The 23,362-nt window shown below is 22.7% G+C and overlaps 2 protein-coding genes across 3 annotated transcripts; one reads left to right on the top strand and one right to left on the bottom strand.

Moving 5' to 3' along the window:
- The first annotated feature begins 8,122 nt into the window (after window positions 1-8,122).
- On the top strand, window positions 8,123-14,946 carry LOC122509183 (venom serine protease 34-like). Its single transcript, XM_043623014.1, has 8 exons — window positions 8,123-8,573; window positions 8,954-9,171; window positions 12,776-12,991; window positions 13,254-13,452; window positions 13,607-13,810; window positions 13,942-14,093; window positions 14,462-14,618; window positions 14,706-14,946. The coding sequence occupies exons 1-8, from the start codon at window positions 8,561-8,563 to the stop codon at window positions 14,729-14,731; spliced, it is 1,185 nt and encodes a 394-aa protein (XP_043478949.1). The 5' UTR covers window positions 8,123-8,560; the 3' UTR covers window positions 14,732-14,946.
- Window positions 14,947-15,132: 186 nt separating this feature from the next.
- LOC122509182 (venom serine protease 34-like) lies at window positions 15,133-22,841 on the bottom strand. 2 transcript variants are annotated; one of them, XM_043623012.1, is made up of 9 exons: window positions 22,579-22,841; window positions 20,170-20,387; window positions 19,803-20,039; window positions 19,668-19,676; window positions 16,964-17,162; window positions 16,640-16,843; window positions 16,370-16,521; window positions 15,960-16,116; window positions 15,133-15,814 (listed from the first exon to the last, which is right to left on the bottom strand). In XM_043623012.1, exons 1-9 carry the CDS (start codon window positions 22,616-22,618, stop codon window positions 15,789-15,791), a joined length of 1,242 nt encoding a protein of 413 aa, XP_043478947.1. In that variant the 5' UTR covers window positions 22,619-22,841; the 3' UTR covers window positions 15,133-15,788. The 2 variants fall into 2 exon arrangements, with proteins under 2 accessions (XP_043478947.1, XP_043478948.1); XM_043623013.1 differs by lacking the exon at window positions 19,668-19,676 and having other exon boundaries at window positions 15,136-15,814; window positions 22,579-22,840.
- Between the last annotated feature and the right edge of the window lie 521 nt (window positions 22,842-23,362).

Here is a 23,362-nt window from a genome sequence, read left to right as displayed (position 1 = left end):
TTTCAAATGTTCTACTTTTTATTTAGAATTTTTTTCCTTTTTATTTTTTATATGTAATTATTAAGAAAGTAATTCTATTTTAAAGAAATGTGTAAATTAAAAAAATTTTGAAATTAGTATTTAAAATTATCTTTTTAATTTTTTTTCCTATTTAACAAGTGTCTTATTTTCAGTATTAAGTTTTCAAAAACCAGAAATTAGTTCAAAAAATTTTTTTCTTGGTAATTAATGATTAAACAGAGAAAGATTTTTGTTTACAGTCAAATGTCTTAAGTATTTACACTTTATTTTTGTAGCTTTAAATATATTTTAAGATTTTATAAATACTATAAAATTTGCAAAAATGTAAAAATCTCTTTTTTTAATCATTTTATACAAAAATAAATTTTGAATTCGATTTTTTGAAAACAATGTTTCATTGAGCTTTGCGTTACAACGAAATGAAAACCGATTTCAATTTGTGATTAAAAATATTATTTTTTCTACCAACTTTTTTTCTAGTTACAAATAATTAAATAATTAATTTCATATAATTTTTTTTTTTTTTTTTTTTTTAATTAACATTATGATTGAAACGAATTTTTGTTTAAATAAATTAAAATTGTTTAAATTGTTAACATTATGATTTAAATAAATTTAGTTTGTTTAAAGAAATTAAAATTACGATTTAAATAAATTACAAATGTTTAAATTATCAACATTATAATTTAAATCAATTTTATTTGTTTAAATATTGTAATCTTAATTTCAATCAATTTTAATTTAGATTTCAATCATTGTTAATTATTTAAATTAATTTATAAAATTTATAGTGCAAATTAATTCTTTCGACCAATTTAAATTTAAATAGACAGACAATTAATATTTTTAATTAACACAAATTGACTCATAACGTTCATCTTGTGATCTTCTCTTTACATTCTCAAATATTTCTCAAAAAATATGTATTATAAGTTTTTGCAAATCACATAATTAAATTTATTATTTGTAATTTATAGACAAATTGATTGGGAGAAAAAATATAATTCATGAGAAGAACAATTTTTTTTAAAATCTGCGCAAATTAATTTCTCTGTTAAACAAAAAAAAATTTTTTAGGAAATAAAAAAAATTTTTTTATTAAATTTCCTGATACAATTTTTTTGTTTAAATAAAAACTAATAAATTTAAAAATCGACAGTAAATTTTGTTATCTTATATATTTCGTACTGAATCTCAAATGATAAACGTTGTAAATATGTAAATTATTAGAATTATATATACATATATTATATATAATATTAATTAATTATGTAATTATAAGTTAAAAATATTATTTTAGTCGAAAGCTTAAGAAAAAATACTTAATTGTATTGTCCCACAAACAGGAAGTCACAAACAGAGCCTTGCTTAAATATAATAGTAATTTTTCATATTTACATTGAAAAAATAAAATCGCCAAATAAAATGAGGAAAGAAAACATAAAATAATAAATAATCAATTTTTTCCTATTTTCTCATATAATATTTTTTTAATGCTCATATTATTATCTATATCGTAGCGTAAATACCTATCAACTTTTTGATTATTGACGAAAGCATTTATACGAAAGAAAGAAGAAAAATGAATTTTCAACAATGTTTTCGTTAGACTGGTCTGAAATAAAAACCAAAATGTTCTGAATGAATGTAGTAATAGAATGTTCCGTTATTGTGTATGTTTTAAAATAATTTTATTTTCAAAAAAATTGTGTAACAAAATTATTTTTTTAAATTTTCTTTTAGCCCTTTGTAAGGAGGATGGAAAGGCAAATGTAAAAAAGAATAAAAATACCAAAAAAAAAAAAAAACGACGCACAATAGAAAAATAAAATTGTATGTCTCTTGAAAAATATAGAAAAACAAAAAAAAATTATAATTTCAAATAATTTCGTTAAGGCATTTAATTTTGACCTATTTTACGAAATATATTTTATTAGATATTTATTATAAAAAAATGTGACACGTCAGAATTTTTTACAGAATTGTTATTTGTTTTTGAAATAGGTAGCTTTTCAATAAACTATTTTTCTATTTCAGTATCTTTAATAATAATTGCAAAAAGAAAAATTAAAAGACCGTATAAGTTACAAGCAAAACAAAAAAATTCGTTCTTAAGTTTAAGAAACAATTTTAAAAAACGAAAAAATTTTTGATTAAATTTGCAATTTTTTTTATATGGTTCACAATTATTCTGAGACGCTGATTATTATAGGAATGAATGAGTGACGAACAATTTTTAAAAATGAAATATTGAGTGTGTTTGATAAAATAAAACAAAAAAAAAAAGAAAAAAAAAACTTGTGAAAGAATGTGAGAAATGCTACTGTAATTTTGATTATTATATATATTTTGATTGGAATATTTTTTTAAAAACTATTACATATTATAGCCTACCGTGTTATGTTTCTATTAAAAAATCTAGCCGAGAGTATAAAAATTGAATGATGGTTAAATACAAGAATATTGTAAGTTAAAAATAATTCTTTTTAAATATTTCCTCCGTATAACGAATTACCAGCAACGTAAGAGGACTTCGAATTTATTCTTTACATATGTAAACCTTCAAATTTGTTACATTATTGCGTATAAAAAATAGGAGACAAAGATTAAAAAAAAAATTATCTTCCTATTTTTAGTTGTATTATTATTAGTTTTTTTTGACAAGAATAATTTTTATTCAAGACTTCTTATATAAACTTTATGTGAGGGCAAAAATATATTATAACTCAAATAAATTAAAATTGTTATTTCATATAACTTCTCGACAATGTGTACGAAGATTTTTGCCCTTTTATTTATAAAATATAAACTGTAACATATTAATGCAATAAGTTACGTTATATGACATATATAGTATTCCAGTAAATTGTTAATAAATATAATTTTTTTTCTACATTTCTCAAGTGTTGTTTTCTCAAATTTTTTCGAAACCCCTACAATTAATAATTATTTGTAAATAAATAATATGCGACTATTTGCAACTATTACGAACATTTTATTTGTTAAAATTTTGATACTATTTTTTATTTATAAATTCAGTCCGAGACCTTAAATTTTAAAAAAAAAACCTATTTTTTAGAGTGAAAATTTATCTCTCTTTTTTATGAGACTTGTTCAACATTAATAGAAGACATAAATTTTTTTTATCAACAAAACTGTTCACATTTGTATAAACAAAGTATCTAAACAAATTCATAATTAACCATGTTTTTTAACAAAACAAATTTTTCTTTTCATTTGAAACTCGTTGGAAATAAGGAAAAAAAATACATAATATGAAATAAATTTATTTTTATTAACAATAAATAGATAAAACTTTTATAATAAACAAATTTGTAAAAAATTAATTTTTTTATTATGAAAAATATACTTTTATACCTGAGACAATTTTATAATAAATTCAACAGATTATTAACAAATTGATTTTTATTAAATGCTAATTAGTATATTTATTTATAAGAAAATTGTATAAACAAATCGTTCATCAGGTAAGTTTTCATTTATATCAAACTTGTTGAAGTTATTTCTAAACAGTTTTAATAGTAAAAATAATAATAATAATAATAAGTATATAGCAATAATAACATTAAATCATTAATAAAATTAAAATTAAAAAATTTTTTAAAACAAATTCGAAGTCAATTGATTTTGATTGAAAAATATATTTTTTAACCAATTCGCAGAAATAATATTATTAAAATAAATTAAACTGGATAAATTGTTGTTTAGCTTAATTATTCTTAAATATTATTAGGAGATTAGAAAAAACAATACAAAGTATTTTTTTCGAACACAATGTGGCGAAAGTAAAAACAAATTATGCAAGTTGCAATAAAAATAAACTTTTAGAACCCAATAAATTTACATACATTGTATTCACGCTTATTGTTACAATAATAATAATAATAATATTTATTTTTTACGTCATATGAATTTTTTATTTAAAGGAAATGAAATTTTGTTTCCTTGTTTAAATTTTCAGTAACTATTTAATTCATTAAAATAAATTTAAATAACAAAATCTAAATCAAAATTTTAAGAATAACTTTATAATTATTTTTTTTAATTATAATGAGAAATTTATTAAAATTTATTAATAATTTATTAAATTTAATTAATTAATTCAATTCTGTATGATTTTAGTTAGAAAAAATATAGGAAAACTATAGTAACTGGTCACAGACACAAGTGTTTACAGCAGGAAAGTTTATTAAAAAAAAGAAAAAGACTTAAATATTCAACGAAAGATAATTGTAAAAATTTATTGAATTAACCGCGAACAAATAATAACAAAACGATATAAAAATAAGATTATTTTCAAACAAGAGATAATAAAGTATATTGTAAAATGTGTTTCTTTATTACATGAATATACTGAGGGTCCCTGATTAAATAATATGAAAATAAACAAATTCGCGTATTCTTTCCTCGTGGATTAGAGACTTAATAAACCGTAAGAATAAAAAATTTTTATAAGTATAAACGCATGAAAGTTTATTTTTAATGTTAGTTAACAATTGAAATTTTTATACGAAATCCGCACCAATTCCAAACGAAAAACGTACAAATTTCTGCAAGTTTCCTATTTTATAAAAAAAATGCTAGACGTGTTTATATTCCTGAAATTTTACTATAATAATAAAACAATTTAACATGAATTTTATTTGACACGAAATCAATTTAACATACAATTAATTTGACACACATTTTAGTTGACGTAGAAGTCATTTAACATAAATTGACATAAAACTCATTTAACATAATTCCAATTTGACATAAAAATCACTTCATATAAATTTCATTTGACCCAAAAGATATTTAACATATAACTGTCATTTGACATGTCATTGACTTGCGATAAATTTTATTTGACATAAATTTCATATCACATAAGATCATTTTCCGTAAAAATATAAGGGCGAGTTTTGAAAAAGGCCATTCACAATATTTTTGATTGGTTCCATGTAAAAATAATGTTATGTTAAATGATTTTTAAGTCAGAGAAAATTTTTATGTTAAAAAGAAATTTATATCACATGAATTGTATGTCAAATGACATTTATGTTAAACGAAATTAACGTTAAATGTATTTTGTGTCAAATAAAATTTATGTCAAGTAATTTTTATGTTAAATGAGGTTTTATATCAAATGTGTTCTTATGTTAAATGGGAATTATGTTAATTGAATTCTATGTCAAGTAAAATTCATGTCAAACGAAATTTATGATGAATAAATTAAAATTAATGAAATTTATATCAAATTATATTTAGGTCAAATGAATTTTATATGAAATGAAATTTACGTTAAATGATATTTATGCCAAATTAAAATTATATCAAGTGAATTTTATATTAAAAGAAAATTCTATTAAATTATATTTACGACAAATGATATTTATGTAAAATGAATTTTATATGAAATAAAATTTTATGTCAAATAAAATTTCGGGAATATTCGTATGTCTGAAACAATGTAGATTTTATTATTATTATTTTATATTTTTGGCAAAATAATAAAAACTTTGTTTGAAAATATATTTCTTTTAAATTGCAGAACTGCAGAAATGTAGCTTTCGAAATTTAATGCCATTGATTTTAATTATAGTAATACAAATCTTTTATCAGTGTTGTCTGTTATTTTCTGATCGCCATATTAGATCCGCCATTTTGAATTTTACATATTGCAGGGATCACACTTACTCCTCTTTTTTCCTCTTTTCCCTCTTTTTATCCCCTTAAATTAATAAAATCCTCCAAAACACCTAAAATAATAAATTTTCTCCCCCTTTTCCCTTATTTTCAAGAAAAACTTGCAGAGTTTGTCATTTTTTGTAAGTTAGAAAAATTTTTAGTTATGCTGGGAAAAAAAATTTTACTTTTCGCAAACTTTGAAAAGATTTTAGTATTTTGAAACTTAAAAATCTTTTTATATTATTTTTCAATCTTTGAAATTGGAAATTTAGATTAATTTTACATTAAAAACTGTAAAATAACTTTTACTTCTAAAAAAAATTAAAAAAATTGTTTGGAATTTTTGACAAATTGTCGTATTAATTTCAGAATAAATTGTACTAAATTCAAAGTATATTGTACTAATTTTCAGTAAAACCTACTACGGATATTATAAAATTTACTCTGGAACTGATGATTTTTAATAGCAAAATTTACTATTTTCAATGTTCATTTTTTTATAAAAATTATTCAAATTTTTCTGGAACATTACAATTAGCCATTAATAATATTCTTATTTTTAGAGTAAATTTTACTATTTTTTAAATAAACTTTTCTTATTTTTAAATTTGAAGAAGTTAACAATTTTCCCGAATCAATCTACACAAATAAATTAAATATCTTAAATAAATCTCGATAAGCTCATGGGCTTCAATGTATCGACAGCACAGCTGCCCTAATACAGAAACCTGCTTATCGTATGGGCTTATGGGCTCGTATCCCACCATGCTACCGTTTATTCTGAGTTCTTTGATAATTTTGAAATTATTAATTAATTTCGAAAATATTTTTCAAATTAAGCAGATTTCTGTATAAGAGCAGCTGTGCTGTCGATACATTGAAGCCCATGAGCTTATCGAGATTTATTTAAGATATTTAATTTATTTGTGTAGATTGATTCGGGAAAATTGTTAACTTCTTCAAATTTAATATTTAATCACCGAATGATAAATTCACTTCCTTCAATTTTCTAATTTTTATTAAAAAAAAATTGTTTTTGAAAATAGTAAAAGTTTTTTTGGAAATAATAATTTTTAATATTAAATAGTATTTAGAGGCCTTTTACGGTTAAATAATAATAAATAAATAAATAAATAGAAATAAAATAATAAAATAAATAATAAAAAAAATAATAATAAAATAATATAAAATACTATTATCAATATTATTAAAAAACGGTTCTTAAATAAATTTATTAATTAAATTTTATTATTTTTAAAGGAAATTTTTCCAAGTCTCAAGTTAATTTTACTAATATTTTTTTCTGAAATTTACTTCGTATATCGTAAAACTCATGTAATTTTAAAACAAAAATAGCGTTGTAATAAAAATTATGATTAAAAATTTAATAAAAGTTACGGTCAACAGAGAAAGATAAAAGCAAATATCAATAATTGATAGAAAAAGTTTAAAAAAAAAAATTAATTTGATTTAAAAAAGCTGAAGTTAAAAGAAAAAGTAAAAAATAACTTTAAAATAAATGTTATGCACTATAATAATATAATTTTTCGAGATTTTTACTTAAATATCACCTGATATTATTTACAAATCTTGCAATAAAATTTTATTTACGTTGTTATAATAACAAAAATGTTATAAACTTATTGCCCTATGAATTTTTTTTAGACAGTAAAATTTTTGGGTCGTTGGCGTTTGGAAATAAAAAATATTTTTATTTTAGACAAAGTTATGAATATTTCAATGCAAAAGTGGTTTAGATCGAAACTACTATATTTTAAACCCATTAAAGAATTAAAAGTAGTGTTAAAAAAAAATTCAAACATTTCTAAAAAAAATGACACAACTTGAATTTTTACTGGGGTACCAAGTCAGTTAGGGTGTCAAGTGTTAATTTGCATTATTTAATGTACCTACTATAATATTATTTAATTTACCTGCAGTGTAAAGTTTGTAAACTCAATATTTATCTTAATTTGTTAGATATAATCGATTAATAATCGAGGCTGCATGTACAATTCTGCTAAATGAAAATTTTATCCAAATGATATAATTCGATTTTATACAAAATTTCTGTTAAAAAGTAATGATATCAATAATTTTCTCTCCAAAAAAAACTTTTAATTTGGTCCAAGATATTGTCTTTATCACCTTTCCTTTTTTTGCCTTAGCATAAATTTAATTTTAAATTATAAGAAAATATCTACATAAAAAATCATAACATTGGTATATCCATAAATTTACATTATCTCGATTATTATTTTACAAGGAAATAATTTTATTATTTGTTTTTGCTCTTGAAAAAGTGTGAACTATCTATAAATTATGCAGAATTGTTATCAGCGAAATAGATATGCCAGTCGCTCATGCAGGTATATAGATGAAAATATAAATGTGCGAACATGTAAAATATTGAGAGCACGATGCATCCAATAAATGTCAATGAGAGAGTAATGTAGGATTGCAATAAAGGAAAATTTCGACAGTTTTCAAAAAATGTCACGCAAGTCAAATACATATCTTGAACCAAAAGAAAAATAAATAAATAAAGAAGAACTCTAAAATCAAGCGAGTGGCTATTTTGTTTTTTCTTTGTTTAATAATAGCGCAATAAAAATTAATAAAAATCTCAATTTTTATTTTTGAAACCTTTATTATTATTTAAGAATTAAGCCAATATAGCACTTGTGTTTATTTCTCTTTTAATACTGGTAAACGATATATATAAATTCAAGATAAGGCGGTAGCTTTTTTTTGAAGGAAACAAGGGTTTTCCGTATATTAAAGTCATTGTAAGAGGATAAAAAGCAAAAAAAAATTTTTTAAAGATTATTTTTCAATTGGCACTACGATGAATCAATTAAGTAAGTTACAAATTTTTATTCTACTAGTTTTTGATATATTCTGTATAAATAAAGTTTTGTTTTTTATAATTTATATAATTTAAAAAAATTTAGTTGATTTTTTGTAGCTTCAAAATTTAATTTGCTTTTTATTTATTTTTTCGACAATTAAACTTTTAATAAATTGAATTTTTAATCATTTGAAATTTAAAGCAATTAAAATTTGGATAAATTGAAATTTAAATTAGTTTGATTTGTATATATGATTGAATTATTTATAATGATTATACAATTTAATTGAATAAAAAGAACAATTTAATAAATTTAAAATAAAAATTAAATTTTTCAATTTTTAATTGAACAAAGACGAAAAGTTGATATTGACTAAATTTTATTTGCAGAAATTTTAATCTTCCTGGGCATTTTGCTAATTTTTGGCCACACAATTGATGCAGTTGATCCAAATTGTTTTTTCCAAATGGATATATTGCCGGGTCGGATGTATTACATAGCTAGTCCTAATTATCCCAATCGTTATGCGGGAGCAAATTCTTGCCGATGGAATATTAGAGGTGCATCTCAACTTCGCGTAAATTGTGAAGTATTTGAAGTTCCCTCGGTAAGCTTTATCGGAATATTTATTTATTTGACATAAATGTAATTGGAAACAAAATTCATTTAGTATAAATGCTCATTAGACAAAAAAATTCAATTAACATAATTTTCATTTAACATAAAACTCAAGCAGCATAATTTCCATTCTACATAAGAATCACTTGACATTATTTTCATTTAACATATAAATTATTATTATAAATTTTATTTCGTACAAAATTCATTTCACATAAAATTTGTTTAACATAAATATCATTTGACATAAAATTCAATTGCATTGACATAGGTATCATTTGTCATGAAATTCTTTTGACATAAATTTAATTAATTTAATATAATTCTCATTTGACATAAAGTTCATTTCACATAAAAGACATTTAACATAAAAGTCATTTGACAAAAAATATCATTCGACATAAAAGTCATGCACAACAAAATTCTCATTTGACATAAAATTCATTTTACACAAATTACATTTGACACAGAAATATCGGCGCGAATTTTAAAAGTAACCAATTAGATATTATCAACAACATTGTGACTAGCCAATTTTGAAATTCGCGCCTATATTTTCAGGTCAAATGATCTTTATGTAAAATGAAATCTATGTCAACTGAATTCTATGTCAAATGAGAATTATGTTTAATGAGTTTTATGTCAAATGAAATTTGTGTCAAGTAAATTTTATGTCAAATGAGAATCATGATAAATGACTTATCCGTCAAACGATATTGATGTCAAATGGATTTTTTGTCAAATGAGAATTATGTTAAATGACTTTTATACCAAGAGAAATTGATGTCGAATAAATTTATGACAAATGAATTTTATATCAAATAAAATTTACGTTAAATGAATTTTAAGTCAAAAGAAATTTATGTTAAATGATTGTTATGTCAAATGGGAATTATGTTATATGAGTTTTATGTAACATAAAATTGTGTAAAATGAATTTGATGACAAATGACATTTTAGTCAAATGGTTTTTTGTGTGCAATGAAATTTATGACAAATAATGTCCACATTATGTGAAATTTAAGTTAAGTGTTTTTATATCAAATAACTATTTTGTCAAAAAAGTTTTCGGGAATAAGCATACGCCTTAAATTTTATTTGACATAAAATTCAATTAGCATTATTCTCATTTAATATAAAAATTACTTGAAATAAATTTTTATCATTATAAATATCATTTGACGTAACATTTGTTTAATATAGATGGCATTTGAGATAAAATTCTTTAAAAACAACATATATTTGACATAAAGCTCAGTTGACAAAAAAGTCGTTTAACAAAATTTCTTTTTTGATAAAAAATTACATTAACGTAAATTTTACCTGACGTAAAAATCACTTGACATAAATTTCATTTAAATATAAAAATCACTTGAAATGAATTTCAATCGTCATTTCATTTGACGTAAAATTTGTTTAACATAAATGGCATTTGACATAAAATTCTTTTAAAAAAATATTTATTTGACACAAAAACATATATTTGACATAAGCTCATTTGACAAAACAGTCATTTTAGCAAAATTCTCTTTGCGCATAAAATTACATTAACGTAAATATTTTCAAAGATTTTAATTTGAACCTTTTTCAAAATTCAATTATTTCTAAAAATTCACGCTACAATGCTTTTAATATTCATTTATAAATTAAAATTTTAAAGTCAAAAGGTCCAAAAATCTCAAAATACTTTTATGAATTAAAAGCAAAAAACGAGGTAAATAATTCTGTAACTCATTCTTTATCAGTTTTTAGGGTTCCCGAATATAAATCTAAAGTTTTTTTTTTTAAATCCAAAATGTCGAATTCAATATGGCGGACAAAATTCAAATTTGATCAGATTCGATTAAAACTTGTTACTCGGGGGTTTTTAGGGTCGCTGATTACGAATCTGAAGTCACTTTAAAAAAATTCAAAATGGCGGATTCAATATGGCGGAAAAAATTTTCAAATTTGATCCGATTCCCTTAAAACGTGTTACTCAGGGGCTTTTGGGGTCGCAGATTATGAATATGAAGTTACTTTGTGTTTGAGACTTCAAATTCATAATCAGATACGCTAAAAACCACCAAGTAACACTTTTTAATTAAATCTGCGATCAAATTAAAAAATTTGATCCGACATTTTGAATTTCTACAAAGTAACTTCATATTCATAATCTGCGACCCCAAAAGCCCCCGAGTAACACGTTTTAAGGGAATCGGATCAAATTTGAAAATTTTTTCCGCCATATTGAATCCGCCATTTTGAATTTTTTTAAACTGACTTCAGATTCGTAATCAGCGACCCTAAAAACCCCCGAGTAACAAGTTTTAATCGAATCTGATCAAATTTGAATTTTGTCCGCCATATTGAATTCGACATTTTGGATTTTAAAAAAAAAACTTTAGATTTATATTCGGGAACCCTAAAAACTGATAAAGAATGAGTTACAGAATAATTTACCTCGTTTTTTGCTTTTAATTCATAAAAGTATTTTGAGATTTTTGGACCTTTTGACTTTTGACAGTTCTATTGGCATCGGAAATGGAATTTTGCAAAAAACGCCCATCGGCATCTTAAAGTACATGAACGTAGAAATCTTTTAAGCCCTAGAACGTTTAAATCCATCAAAGCAATTTTTGTTTAGAGCTCTGTCCGTGTTGACGTGGAATGTCCCATTTATTTGTGAAAATAATTGAATTCTTAAGAAGAATTGTATTGTAAATAATTGAATTGTGTATAGAAAATTTTATTAAAATTGCAATTATATTAACTACATCTTGTAAAGAATTTTGTCAACATTTTTTCAAATAATAGAATTTTTAAAAGAATTTTATTTTTATTTTTCGAAATTACTGAATTTCTCAGAACTATTTTTTTTTAGTTTTCTGAATATATTTGAATTCCTTCGAAAAACATCATTAAAAAATTAAAAATAATTGAATTCGTGAGAAGAAATTTATAAAAAAATTGATAAATAATTGAATTCCTGTGAAAATTTTTAAAAATAATTTATTGAATTTCGGAGAAGAATTTTAATATTTATAAAGATAATTGAAATTTTAATGAGAATATTTTTTAATTTTTCAACATAATTGAATTTATGCAAAGAAGTTTATCACTTTTGAAAATAATTGAATTTCTGAAATCAGTTGTTCTTAAAATTTTAATTTAAATCCATTAAAAATTGATATTTTCTAAAATTTCAAATTGAAACATTTAAAGTTCATCTATTTATGAAGATTGTAAACGCAACTCTTTTGAAATCCAATTAATAATTTTGAAATATTTAAGTAAAATTATTCATTAAATAATTTATTTATTTTATGATAGTTGTTCAAGAATTAAGTTATTTAAAAAGAAATTATTATCAGAAATAGAAAAAATGGAAGGATTTGTATTTAAATTCTTTGCAATTTCATATAGTTTATGAGGAAAACAAAAAAGACCAAAATTCAGAATTTTCTTATAAATTCAAAAAATTAAATTTTTTCCAGTACTTTTAATAAAAATCCCTGACTTTACCCTAAATTCCCTGACCTGGGGCAACTCTGTCTAATCTCAGCGTCTAAACTGGAAATGCTTTGTTGTTGAATTGAAAACTAATTTCATAGAGTAATGATTGCGCTTTGGATCAAGTTCTCATGTACATGAGTCCAGGACAGGGTCCATTACGATTATGTGGTGAAGGACGATTCAGTCGAGATACACAAGGTCCAGAGATGGTGGTCACTTTTCAAAGTGCCAGGAATACGCCAGGAGGTAGATTTGCATGTTACATACAAGCAATTTCACCACAGCAAAATTGTAGATGCGGATGGAAAAAGCCGGTTCGTATAAAAAAACTTGATTCCCTTTTGTGAAAACAAAACTTTTTCTTCTTTACAGTCAACAATAATCTTCAAGTTTTTAGCAAGTCTTTGCCAAGTTTACAAAACTTGTACTACTCCAAACTCCTAGGTTAATTGGGTACTAATTCTTAACGATGATTAAACGAAAGTTTAATTAAAATTTAACGAATCTTTAGACTTAAAAAAATTGAAAATATTATTGATATTCCTGAATAATTGGCAAAAAAACAATTCTTTTTAGATGAGAATAGTTGGTGGTGAAAATGCTGGATTGAATGAATTTCCAATGATGGCAGGAATTGTTGACGGAAGACTATCACAAGTTTATTGCGGTGGAACAATAATTTCCGTTAGACATGTTTTATCAGCTGCTCACTGTGTCATGAACAGAGACCCTTCAAATATGGGAGTGCTTATTGGTGATCATGATATTTCAACTGGTAAGTTTTTTTATTAATGTATAAATTAATGTAAAAATCAGTAAGAGAAGTAGGTACAAAGCGCCTACGAATTATTAAGTTATAATAATTTATGGTTACTATATATTTTAACAACCGTTGGAAAGTTTAATTAAAACACCTATTCTAATTTTAGGTCGTGATACAAACTCAACGCTTTTCAAAGTCTTGCAATATGCTATGCATCCCTCATTTGTATCAACTGTACGAAACAGTCCATATGATATTAGCGTTATAACAATCATAGGCTTGATGAGATTCACCAATGAAATTGGACCAGCATGTCTTCCATTTCAACATAGTCGAGATAGTTTTAGTGGAGCTGTTGTTCATATTTTAGGTAATAATTCTTTTCTTTGTGTGAATGTAGATTTGCAATAGTTTCCTTGTCATTCAACAAAATATTATTTACAAATAATATTTATTATAATATTAATAATTTTTTCGAAAAACAATATTTCTCTGGAACAGGTTGGGGTACTGTTGAATTCGGTGGAGGTACTTCAAACATTTTACAAAAAGCAAGAGTGAGTGTTATCAATCTTTCGCAATGCAGAAACACATTCCCTAATGTACTGGATAATCAAATGTGCACATTTGCATCTGGCAGAGATGCATGCCAGGTAAAATTATTGTTGAATTATTCTTCTAAGCCTTAATTTCGAATAAATGAACCTTATTGTTTTTGGGTACCATCAAACAAATTCACTAATTATTTTTATATACAAAACAGCCTCATAAGTATAAATTCTATTGTATGACATTATGACAGTATTGTCTTAATTTTCAATTCTGTCATATGCTTTTCTGTTAAATAACAGTTCGGTTGTTTGTCAGTTGGGGAATATTAATGCAACCCCCTTTAAATTTGTATGTTGAAAGAAAAGTTAACGGCGGAATGATTTTTTATATCAAAAATTGAAAGAATTTGAGATATGATCCAAAATATCATCTTATTGGTTTTTGATTTTGTTTCTCTTAAATATTACAGTTTGACAGTGGTGGTCCAGCTTTATGGCAAAATCCATCAACCGGTAGACTCGTGACTGTTGGAATTATTAGTTATGGAATTGCATGCGGTACAGCAAATCCTTCAGTAAATACTCGTGTGGGTGCTTTTGTAGACTGGATTCTGTCCGTGACGCCAGGTAAAATACAAAATCAAAATACTTTTCTAAATTCTGATTAAAAATAACTTATATTTGTAGCGAAATAATTCTTATTTCAAAATTCAGATGCTGATTATTGCAGAGCTGAATAATATTCAACAAAGGCTGTTCTTAAGTACCTGATTTTATTTACATTCTATACAAATAAAGAATTTCTAAACTATAATTGATGTTTGTTATTTGTTATTTATTATTTCGTATTTTAGTATTTGTTTTGAATATTATTTTATAATAGAATATTTAAAAATTGTTAATCATTAAATGAATTTCAAGTAGTAATAATAGTCACCGAGTTTACTAAAAAGATTTATAATCAGAATCCGAAAAGGATGCACGGGGTTTGGCGTTTAAGATTGTAAAACTAGATGTTAAGACAAAATAGAATAGAAAATTGTTCTGCAGAGATATTCTTTAAATACACAATTAATTCAAAAGTATTAAATTAATACCGAAAGTGTTAAAATGATACACAAAATTTGGATCAAAACTTTATATTTTTAATATCAATTTGACAAATTTAAATTAACAAATAAACAATTTCTACAAGGTAAGGCAAATTGAAAGCATTAGGTAATAACTTAAATTTCTCATCTGTAATACGAATTGTTGTTAGATAAATATATTCTCAGAATTAATGGAAATTCCATCATATAATCGGTCCCATATTGTTGAAAAGATGTTTCAGAAATTTATCAGAAAGTTCCATTTCATTATTTTCCATTGGCATTGAATTTACGACCTTGTCAATAAACTGGGACGAAACGCCGCAACTTTTATCAAAAAGCACATATGTATTGTATACGAGTGTATAAACTCAAACACAGATTGTTAATAGGAGGATAAAATAATCCATATTTTTAAAATTGTCCACTTTTTAAAGTTTTTATTTCAATATTCATTTTTCCATTCTAATATTTTCTGTTCCTTAAAAACAAGTCAATTTTCCAACAGTTAAGGAATAGGAAAAGTATCGTGGAATTTTATACTAAAAATATAAGTATCAGATATTGAAAATCAACTCCGTTTTTTTACTCGAATTAACATTTTTATTTCTATTATACTTTTTCTTCTTTAAAATACATTTGTTAAATATTCTTTTCCTTGCTCACGGATAAAAATGTTTTTCTGCTTGCAAACTGTTTGTTAAAATCACTCAGCCCTGCAGTAATTTACACCTATAAGGTATCAATAAATAGCATTCAATTAAAAAGGAGCGCAATTATTTAGTAATCTAATGTTTGTACAATTTTTGTAATATATTTGTTTAATCACTGTGAAAAAATTCAATTAAATGATTAACCAAATTTATTTTTTCAATACCTTCAGTAACGGATTGAATCCAATCTAAAAAGGCGCCTACTCGAGTATTAACTGAAGGAATTTTTGTCCCACAAGCAACACCATAACTTACTATTCCAACAATCACTAGTCTTTTTGTCGTTGGATTTTGCCATAAAACTGGACCACCACTGTCAAACTAAAACAACTCTCTATTAGTTGAAAAAAAGTTATTAGATAAAAATAATGATTTTCTATATTTATATTTTTAAAAAAATATTTTTAAATTCGGTACATTGTCAGTATTTTTTAATACCAATTTTGAACTTCAAGTAATACTGAAATTTTACTCAGTATGGAAAAAATTTCGGTGCATCTACTTGTGGTGCAAATCTTAAACAATTGAGTAGATAAAAAAATCCACTTCTTTCCCTAAGACATCAAATAATTACCTGACACGCATCCTTGCCAGGAGTAAGTGTACACAACTGATGCTCATTAATTTTAGGATACGATTTCTTACATTTCGAAAGATTAATCACACTGACTTCAACTTTTTGTAAAACATTTGGTGTTGCTCCTGATAATTCAGTCGTTCCCCATCCTTTAAAATAATAAACAAGAAGGTGTAGCAGAATGAGAATTTTTTCTGATAAGAGCTAGAGTTAAAATTGTTCGCTCTTGAAATTCAAGCATCGATTGCGTAAAGAATAATAATTTACCCAGGAATTCAACAAAAGATCCACCAAAACCATCACAACTGTGCTGAAATGGAAGGCACGCAGGACCAACAATATTTGTAAATGGAATACTTCCGTAAACTGTCATTACAGATACATCGTAGTCACTATTCCGTTGAGTTGCTATATAAGAAGGGTGATTAACATATTTCTGTACTGGCAAAGTTATCGAATTTGCATCAGATCCTAAAAACGATTATTAATTAATTTCATTTTCGTTTTACAATTTTTAACCAGCAGTTTTATAGTTTCTGTTTAATTAAAGAAAAAAAAGAAGTCTCTCTTAAGAAATGTTTTATAACGCACCAGTGGAAAGATCATGATCACCAATAAGAACACCCAAATCATTAGCGTTTTTTTGTTTTAAACAATGAGCTGCTGTTAGAACATGTTTAGTACTTATAATTGCACCACCACAAAATACCTGTTGATTAATTTCATCGACAATTCCCACCATCATTGGATATTCATTTAATGCAGCATCTGTACCACCGACTATTCTACTCTAAAAACAAAATTTCAATTCTCTAAATGTAAAATTTATATTTGTAAAATCTTTTTAAATCTATTATTACAATTTTTCTATAGAAAATGTTTGACTAAATAATCAGCAACCTGGAAACCTGGAAATGTCAGGGAATTTTATAAACCTTGAAAAAACCTGAAAAGTCAGGGAATGTTTATCGGAATCCTGAGAAATTTTTGTTTTCTACAGTTATTGTACTTATTCTTGAAATCTAATTTTTCTTAAATCTTTTAAAATTAATTCAATTTTAAAAGAGTTGCATTTATAATATTTACGTAAATAGATAAACTTCAAAAGGTTTTAATTCGAAATTTTGTAAAATTTCAATTTTTAATGAATGAATTAAATAATAAAAATTTCACAAGAATTCTATTATTTACAAATTCTTTATAAATTTCTTCGCAATAATTCAATTATTTTCATAAATAATCAAATTTTTTACAGAGATTCAATTATTTTCACAAATAATAAAACTCATCGCAGAATTTCAATTATTTATTTTTAATACAATTTTAATGAAGTTTCTCGAAAAATGGAATTATTCTTAAAAATTTTATTAAAATTCATCATCAAAGAAATTTAATTATTTTAAAAACCTTTGCTACAATTTATTTATTAGAATTTAAGTATTATTTTCAATACAGTTTTAATTAAATTTCTTCAAAAAATTAAATTATTTTCAAAAATTTTAATGAAATTCTTTGTAACAATTTAACTTTTTTCAAAATAATTTTAATAAAATTCTACATAGAAATTTAATTAATTTCAAAAATTGGTCAAAATTCAATTATTTTCAATGTCTACTATTTCAATAAAATTTCACAAAAGAATTCAATTTATTATTTAAAAAGTTTTAATGAAATTCGTCTCAAGAATTCAATTATTTTCAAATGTAATGAAATTCTTCGAAAAAAATTCATTTATGTTCAAAAATTTACAAAAATTCTCGTCAAAATTTCAATTATATTTATAAATAATACAATTTTTCTCAGAAATTCAATTATTTAAAAAAATTTTAATAAAATTCTTGGCAGAATTTCAATTATTTTTAATACAATTTTCATTAAATTTCTCGAAAAATGAAATTGTTCTTAAAAATTTTATTAAAATTTGTCAAGAGAATTCAATTATTTAAAAATTTGTTAATAAAAATCAATTTTAAGAAACATTTAATATAATAAAATATTCATTTTTGTATTTAAATAATTGAATTCTCGTAGATTTTCCTTATTTTTATCAAAAATGTTTACTTTTTTCTTATCCTCCTAATATCTACTATTTCAATAAAATGTCACAAAAGAATTCAAAATTAGGTATTTAATAATTCGCCTCAAGAATTCAATTATTCTCAAAAGTAATAAAATTCTTCGCAGAAATTCAATTATGGGTCAAAAGATTAAAAAAAATTCTCTTCAAAATTTCCATTATCTTTATATATATACTATGTATAATTAAATTTTTCCCCAAAATACAATTGTTTTCAAAACTTTAAATAAAATTCTTGGCAAAATTCCAATTATTTTCAAAAACTTTTCTCAATAATTACATACAATTTTTTACAGAGATTCAATTATTTTTAATATAATTTTATTCTAATTTCTCGAAAAATGAAATTATTTAAAAAAATTTTATTGAAATTCATTAAAAGAATTTTAATTACCTATTTAAAAATTTGTTGATAAAATTCTTTAAATGAGAGTTCAATTTTAAAAAACATTCAATTCTTCAATAAATTATTTATTTTTCTATTTAAATAATTGAATTCTAGTAGAATTTTCTAATAAAAATTGATTTAAATAGAAATTGCAGTTAAAATTTTAGATAATAATTGAATATTAAACTCTCTAAATTTGAATTACCTAGTATAAAAATGTTTTCTAATTTGAATTAGCAGATTTTACTAATAAATAGTCGTTTCTACTTATGTAATAGTAAAATTTACTACTTCAAAAGCAAAAAGTCAGTCACTAATTCCAATTAGTAAACATTAGTAAACATTTTTACTGATTCAAATTTAGAGAGAAAGTATTATAGTATTACAGATAGAATTTCGTAAAATTGAATTGTAAACAAAAGGATTTGAAAATTTCCAAAGAAATTTTTCAAAAATTATTAAAAATAATTAATTTAATGAAGAATTTTAGTTGAAAATTCTGGAAAACAATAATTGAATTGAAGTGATGAAACTAATTTTGAATAAGTTACAGTAACAATAATCTTATAATATAAAATAATGATTTAATCAGTCGGTCATTTTTAATTATTATCAAACATGAAGACATTGATTGCTCCGAGTCGAAGACTCGGAGTGATCGATTTCTTCATGTTTTATAACAATTTTTTATAAGTTGTTAAATTTCAAAAAGGTTTGAATTTAAAATTTTTGAAAATCTTAATTCTTATGGAATAATTATAATGACTAATTATTTAATTTTGTAAAATATAAATGTAGTTTCAAAAACCTGAAAAAATTCCGTTTTTTACCTTGAAAACCTGGAAAAGTCAGGGAATTTGAAATGAGCAAAAGCGTGGCAACACTGATCAGTTAATTATTTAAGATTGTAAAACGGTTCTGTTTCGAATTCTCAAATGAAATAATTTATCTTAAACAAAACCTACCGGATTTTTCCAACCACATCGACAATTTTCATCGTCCTGGTCAGTGTTTAATGGTTCAACAATACAGGAAAATATTCCTCCTGGTGTTGAGTAATAACTCCGAAAAGTAATTACCATTTCACGACCCTCTGAATTTCTCGAAACTGTTCCATTACCACACAAACGTAATGGAACTTTATTTGAATCACTCGGATTCTCATAAACAAGCATGTGATCATATTGACAAGTATTGTAAACCTATTTCATGAAGTGAAAAACGTAAAAGTGTTTTACAAAAATTATTCTATGATCAACTAAAAACTATGATGATTTAGCAAAATTAATTATGATGATATAGCAAAAAAACGATTTATGAATGAATTCTCACCGGTGGAATATTAAATAAATCACATCTAAAATTTATTCTGTATTCACTTTTGATATTCCATTTGCAATAATTTTCTCCATAATAATTTTGCGCATAATTAGGACTTCTGATATAGTATGTTCTTCCCGGTTGTACGTCAAGTAAAAAATTACAATTCGGATCTTGAGCGTTAATTTGTTTTAAAAAAATTACTAGAAAGTAGAGAATTGATAAAAATTCTGAAAGAAAATTCAAAACGTAAATTTTCTAGCTAATATTTTAGATGCATGTTTAAATCTGAATTAGTTAATGATAATTTTTTTCAAATGAGAAAAAAGTGTAAAGTTTGCTTCAAAAATAGTAAAAAATCAATGGCACTAATATAATAATTTTTTATACTTTAAATAATTTGTAGGAATAATTTATTATTAAATTTTAATAATCACCATTTTTCAAAACAATGTTTGCCTTTTTTAAATTATATGTTTATAGACAAATTACGTTAACTTGTAAATTATTAACAAGGAAGATAATGAAAATAATTAGTGAACTTATTTGTCAATAAAGCATAAAAAATAAAAAGGAAAGATGTTTACTATATGTTACGCAAAAAAAAAATAATAAACAAGTTTTTATCAGTTTCTTCCATTGTGTTTAGGAACCAATGAAAAATAATATTTTATTTACAAAGCAAATTATAAAAATTTTAAAAAAAAGTAAATAACCGGCAAAGGTTAAGTAAATTTTTGTTTATAAAAAAACTTTGAAATATTAATTCATTAAAAAATTATATACGTATTTTAAATCCTAAATTTTGAAATATGTATATTCTATTATTTTTGAAAAATTTTTTTTTAATCTAATCGAAAATTGGGTAGCAGTACAAAAGGTCCAAAATAAAAGGTCCAGGACAGATTATCCAAACCGAAAGGTCCAAAGGTTGAAAAATCTAAAATCTGAAAAGTCCAACATCTAAAAAGTCCAAAAGATCTAAAAGTCCAAAACTAAAAATTTAATTTAAAATTAATCAACAAAGTTGTTGTTGATTGAGATTTAGCCAATGTTATTGAAATATACATTATTTTCAAATATTTCAAATATTTCAAATATTCCTTTTTTTAATACTTTTTTTTACTTTTTTTTAATTATTTTCAAATATTTCAAATATTCCTTTTTTTAATACAAATTAAATTATTTTTATGATCCAAAGACTTTTTTTTAGATCTAAGAAAGATTAACTACTCAGTAAAAAAAAATTTAGAAAAAAAATTAAGATTAAAAGCTTCAAATGATTTTTTAAACGTGTCTGATTTTGAAACACGTAGTAATATGCACAATCTCCCTATATTTTTTGGACTTTTCAATATTGGACAATTTTTATTTTGGACTTTTTGAACCTTCTAATTATTGGACTTTTTGTATTTTGGACTTTCTAATTATTGGACCTTTTGTCCGTTGGACCTTCTAATTATTGGACCATTTGGAATTGGACCTTTCATTTTAGACATTCTGTACTGTAATCGAAAATTGTAATGCAATTACCAAAATTTTATACAATTTTAATAATTTTATCAATTGTAAGCATTATACTGAATGCACAAATAAATATATAAATAAATAAACAAATAAATGAATAAAATACATATATTTACTTCAATTAATTAAAATAAATTTAAATAATTTAAATAAATAAATATAAATTTAATTAATTAATTATATTTCAATTAATTTTTTTTAAACATATTTAATTCAATTTATTTAAATAGTTAATTGTTATTAAAATGAATACTGTTAATTGTTATTACATTGCAATGTATGATATTTAATTGAATTCTATATTAATGAAAGTGACTAAATTTAGAATCAAATTAATTAATTATTATAAGAAAAATTATAAATGAATTAAATTATAAAATATAATTATACTTTCTCTATAATAAAACAATTCTAAATTAATTAATTACTTGATGAAAATGTTAAATTAAATTAATTAAATCATTTACACAGTAAATTTTTTTCATTATTATTAATTTAAAATAATAATAATAATTTTTGAAATGAAACTGAAACAATTTAAACATATGAAAGTAAACTATTAGAAAATTAATTCAATTTTAAGTAATAAATAAACAATTAATTAACTAAATTTAATTAATTAACTAATTAATAAATTACTTAATTAACAATAACTAATCAATTAATTACTTAATTAACAACAACTAATCAATTAATTACTTAATTGAAAATAACTAATTAATTAATTACTTACATAACAATAACTTATTAATTAATTACTTAATTAACAATAACTAATTAATTAATTAATTGATAAATAACAAATTTCTTCTGAATAAATATTTAAAAATACGTATTTTTTTATAAGAAATTAATAATTTTTAAATCAACAGGAAATAATAAAATTGTCATTACCAGGAAATGGGGAAATTCTTGTCCAACGATTTATAAACATTTTTTTTAATTCAATTCTGTTTAAGGAATTAAATAATTCTAGATATATGTAAGGAAACAATGAAGCGTTGCGATTATTGTAAAATTTTTCGAAATTTCCTATTGTTGACTCCTATGTAACTTTTTAAAATTTTTAATGCTTCTTAATTATTTACTTTAATAACTTATGATCGACTGTCAATGCCATCTTGCGCTCGTTTACATTCAAAACAGTTTATTTTTTTTCAAATAAAAACGTTTACTTTAATTATGCTTATAAAACCTATCACTAAATAGATAAACTGTAAACAATATATTAGTTATAGAAACAATATCGAAAATTTATACCATTTCTTGAAAAAAAAACTGGGTTATCTGACAAGGAAAAAAAATTACATTTTTTACTTCTTTGAAAATTTAAAAACTGGTTATTAAATTTGTTTGTGAAAAAAATATTTTAATCTTTTTCTTATATTGTTATTTTGTATTATAGTAAACATTTTTGTATATCAACAAATTCTTAAAATTGTGGAATTTATTTTTGTTATTCTATTATTTTTATTTTTTACTTTCTAAAATATTTCATCGTTTTTATATATTTTGTACAATATTATTACTTTTTATTATTTATAAAATATTTTTTGTACTAGGTAAATAAATTAATATCATTATAGTAAAACAATGCAAAAATTATTTTAAAAAATAATTGTATTTAGAATTATATTTAATATTACTTTTTTAAAATAATTTTTAAAATAATTATATA

This window comes from Leptopilina heterotoma, unplaced genomic scaffold, assembly GCF_015476425.1.
Source record: "Leptopilina heterotoma isolate Lh14 unplaced genomic scaffold, ASM1547642v1 Lhet_6, whole genome shotgun sequence".
Lineage (NCBI taxonomy): Eukaryota > Metazoa > Arthropoda > Insecta > Hymenoptera > Figitidae > Leptopilina > Leptopilina heterotoma.
The sequence above is the reverse complement of the archived record's forward strand: the minus strand, read 5'-3'. Positions and strand labels throughout refer to the sequence as shown.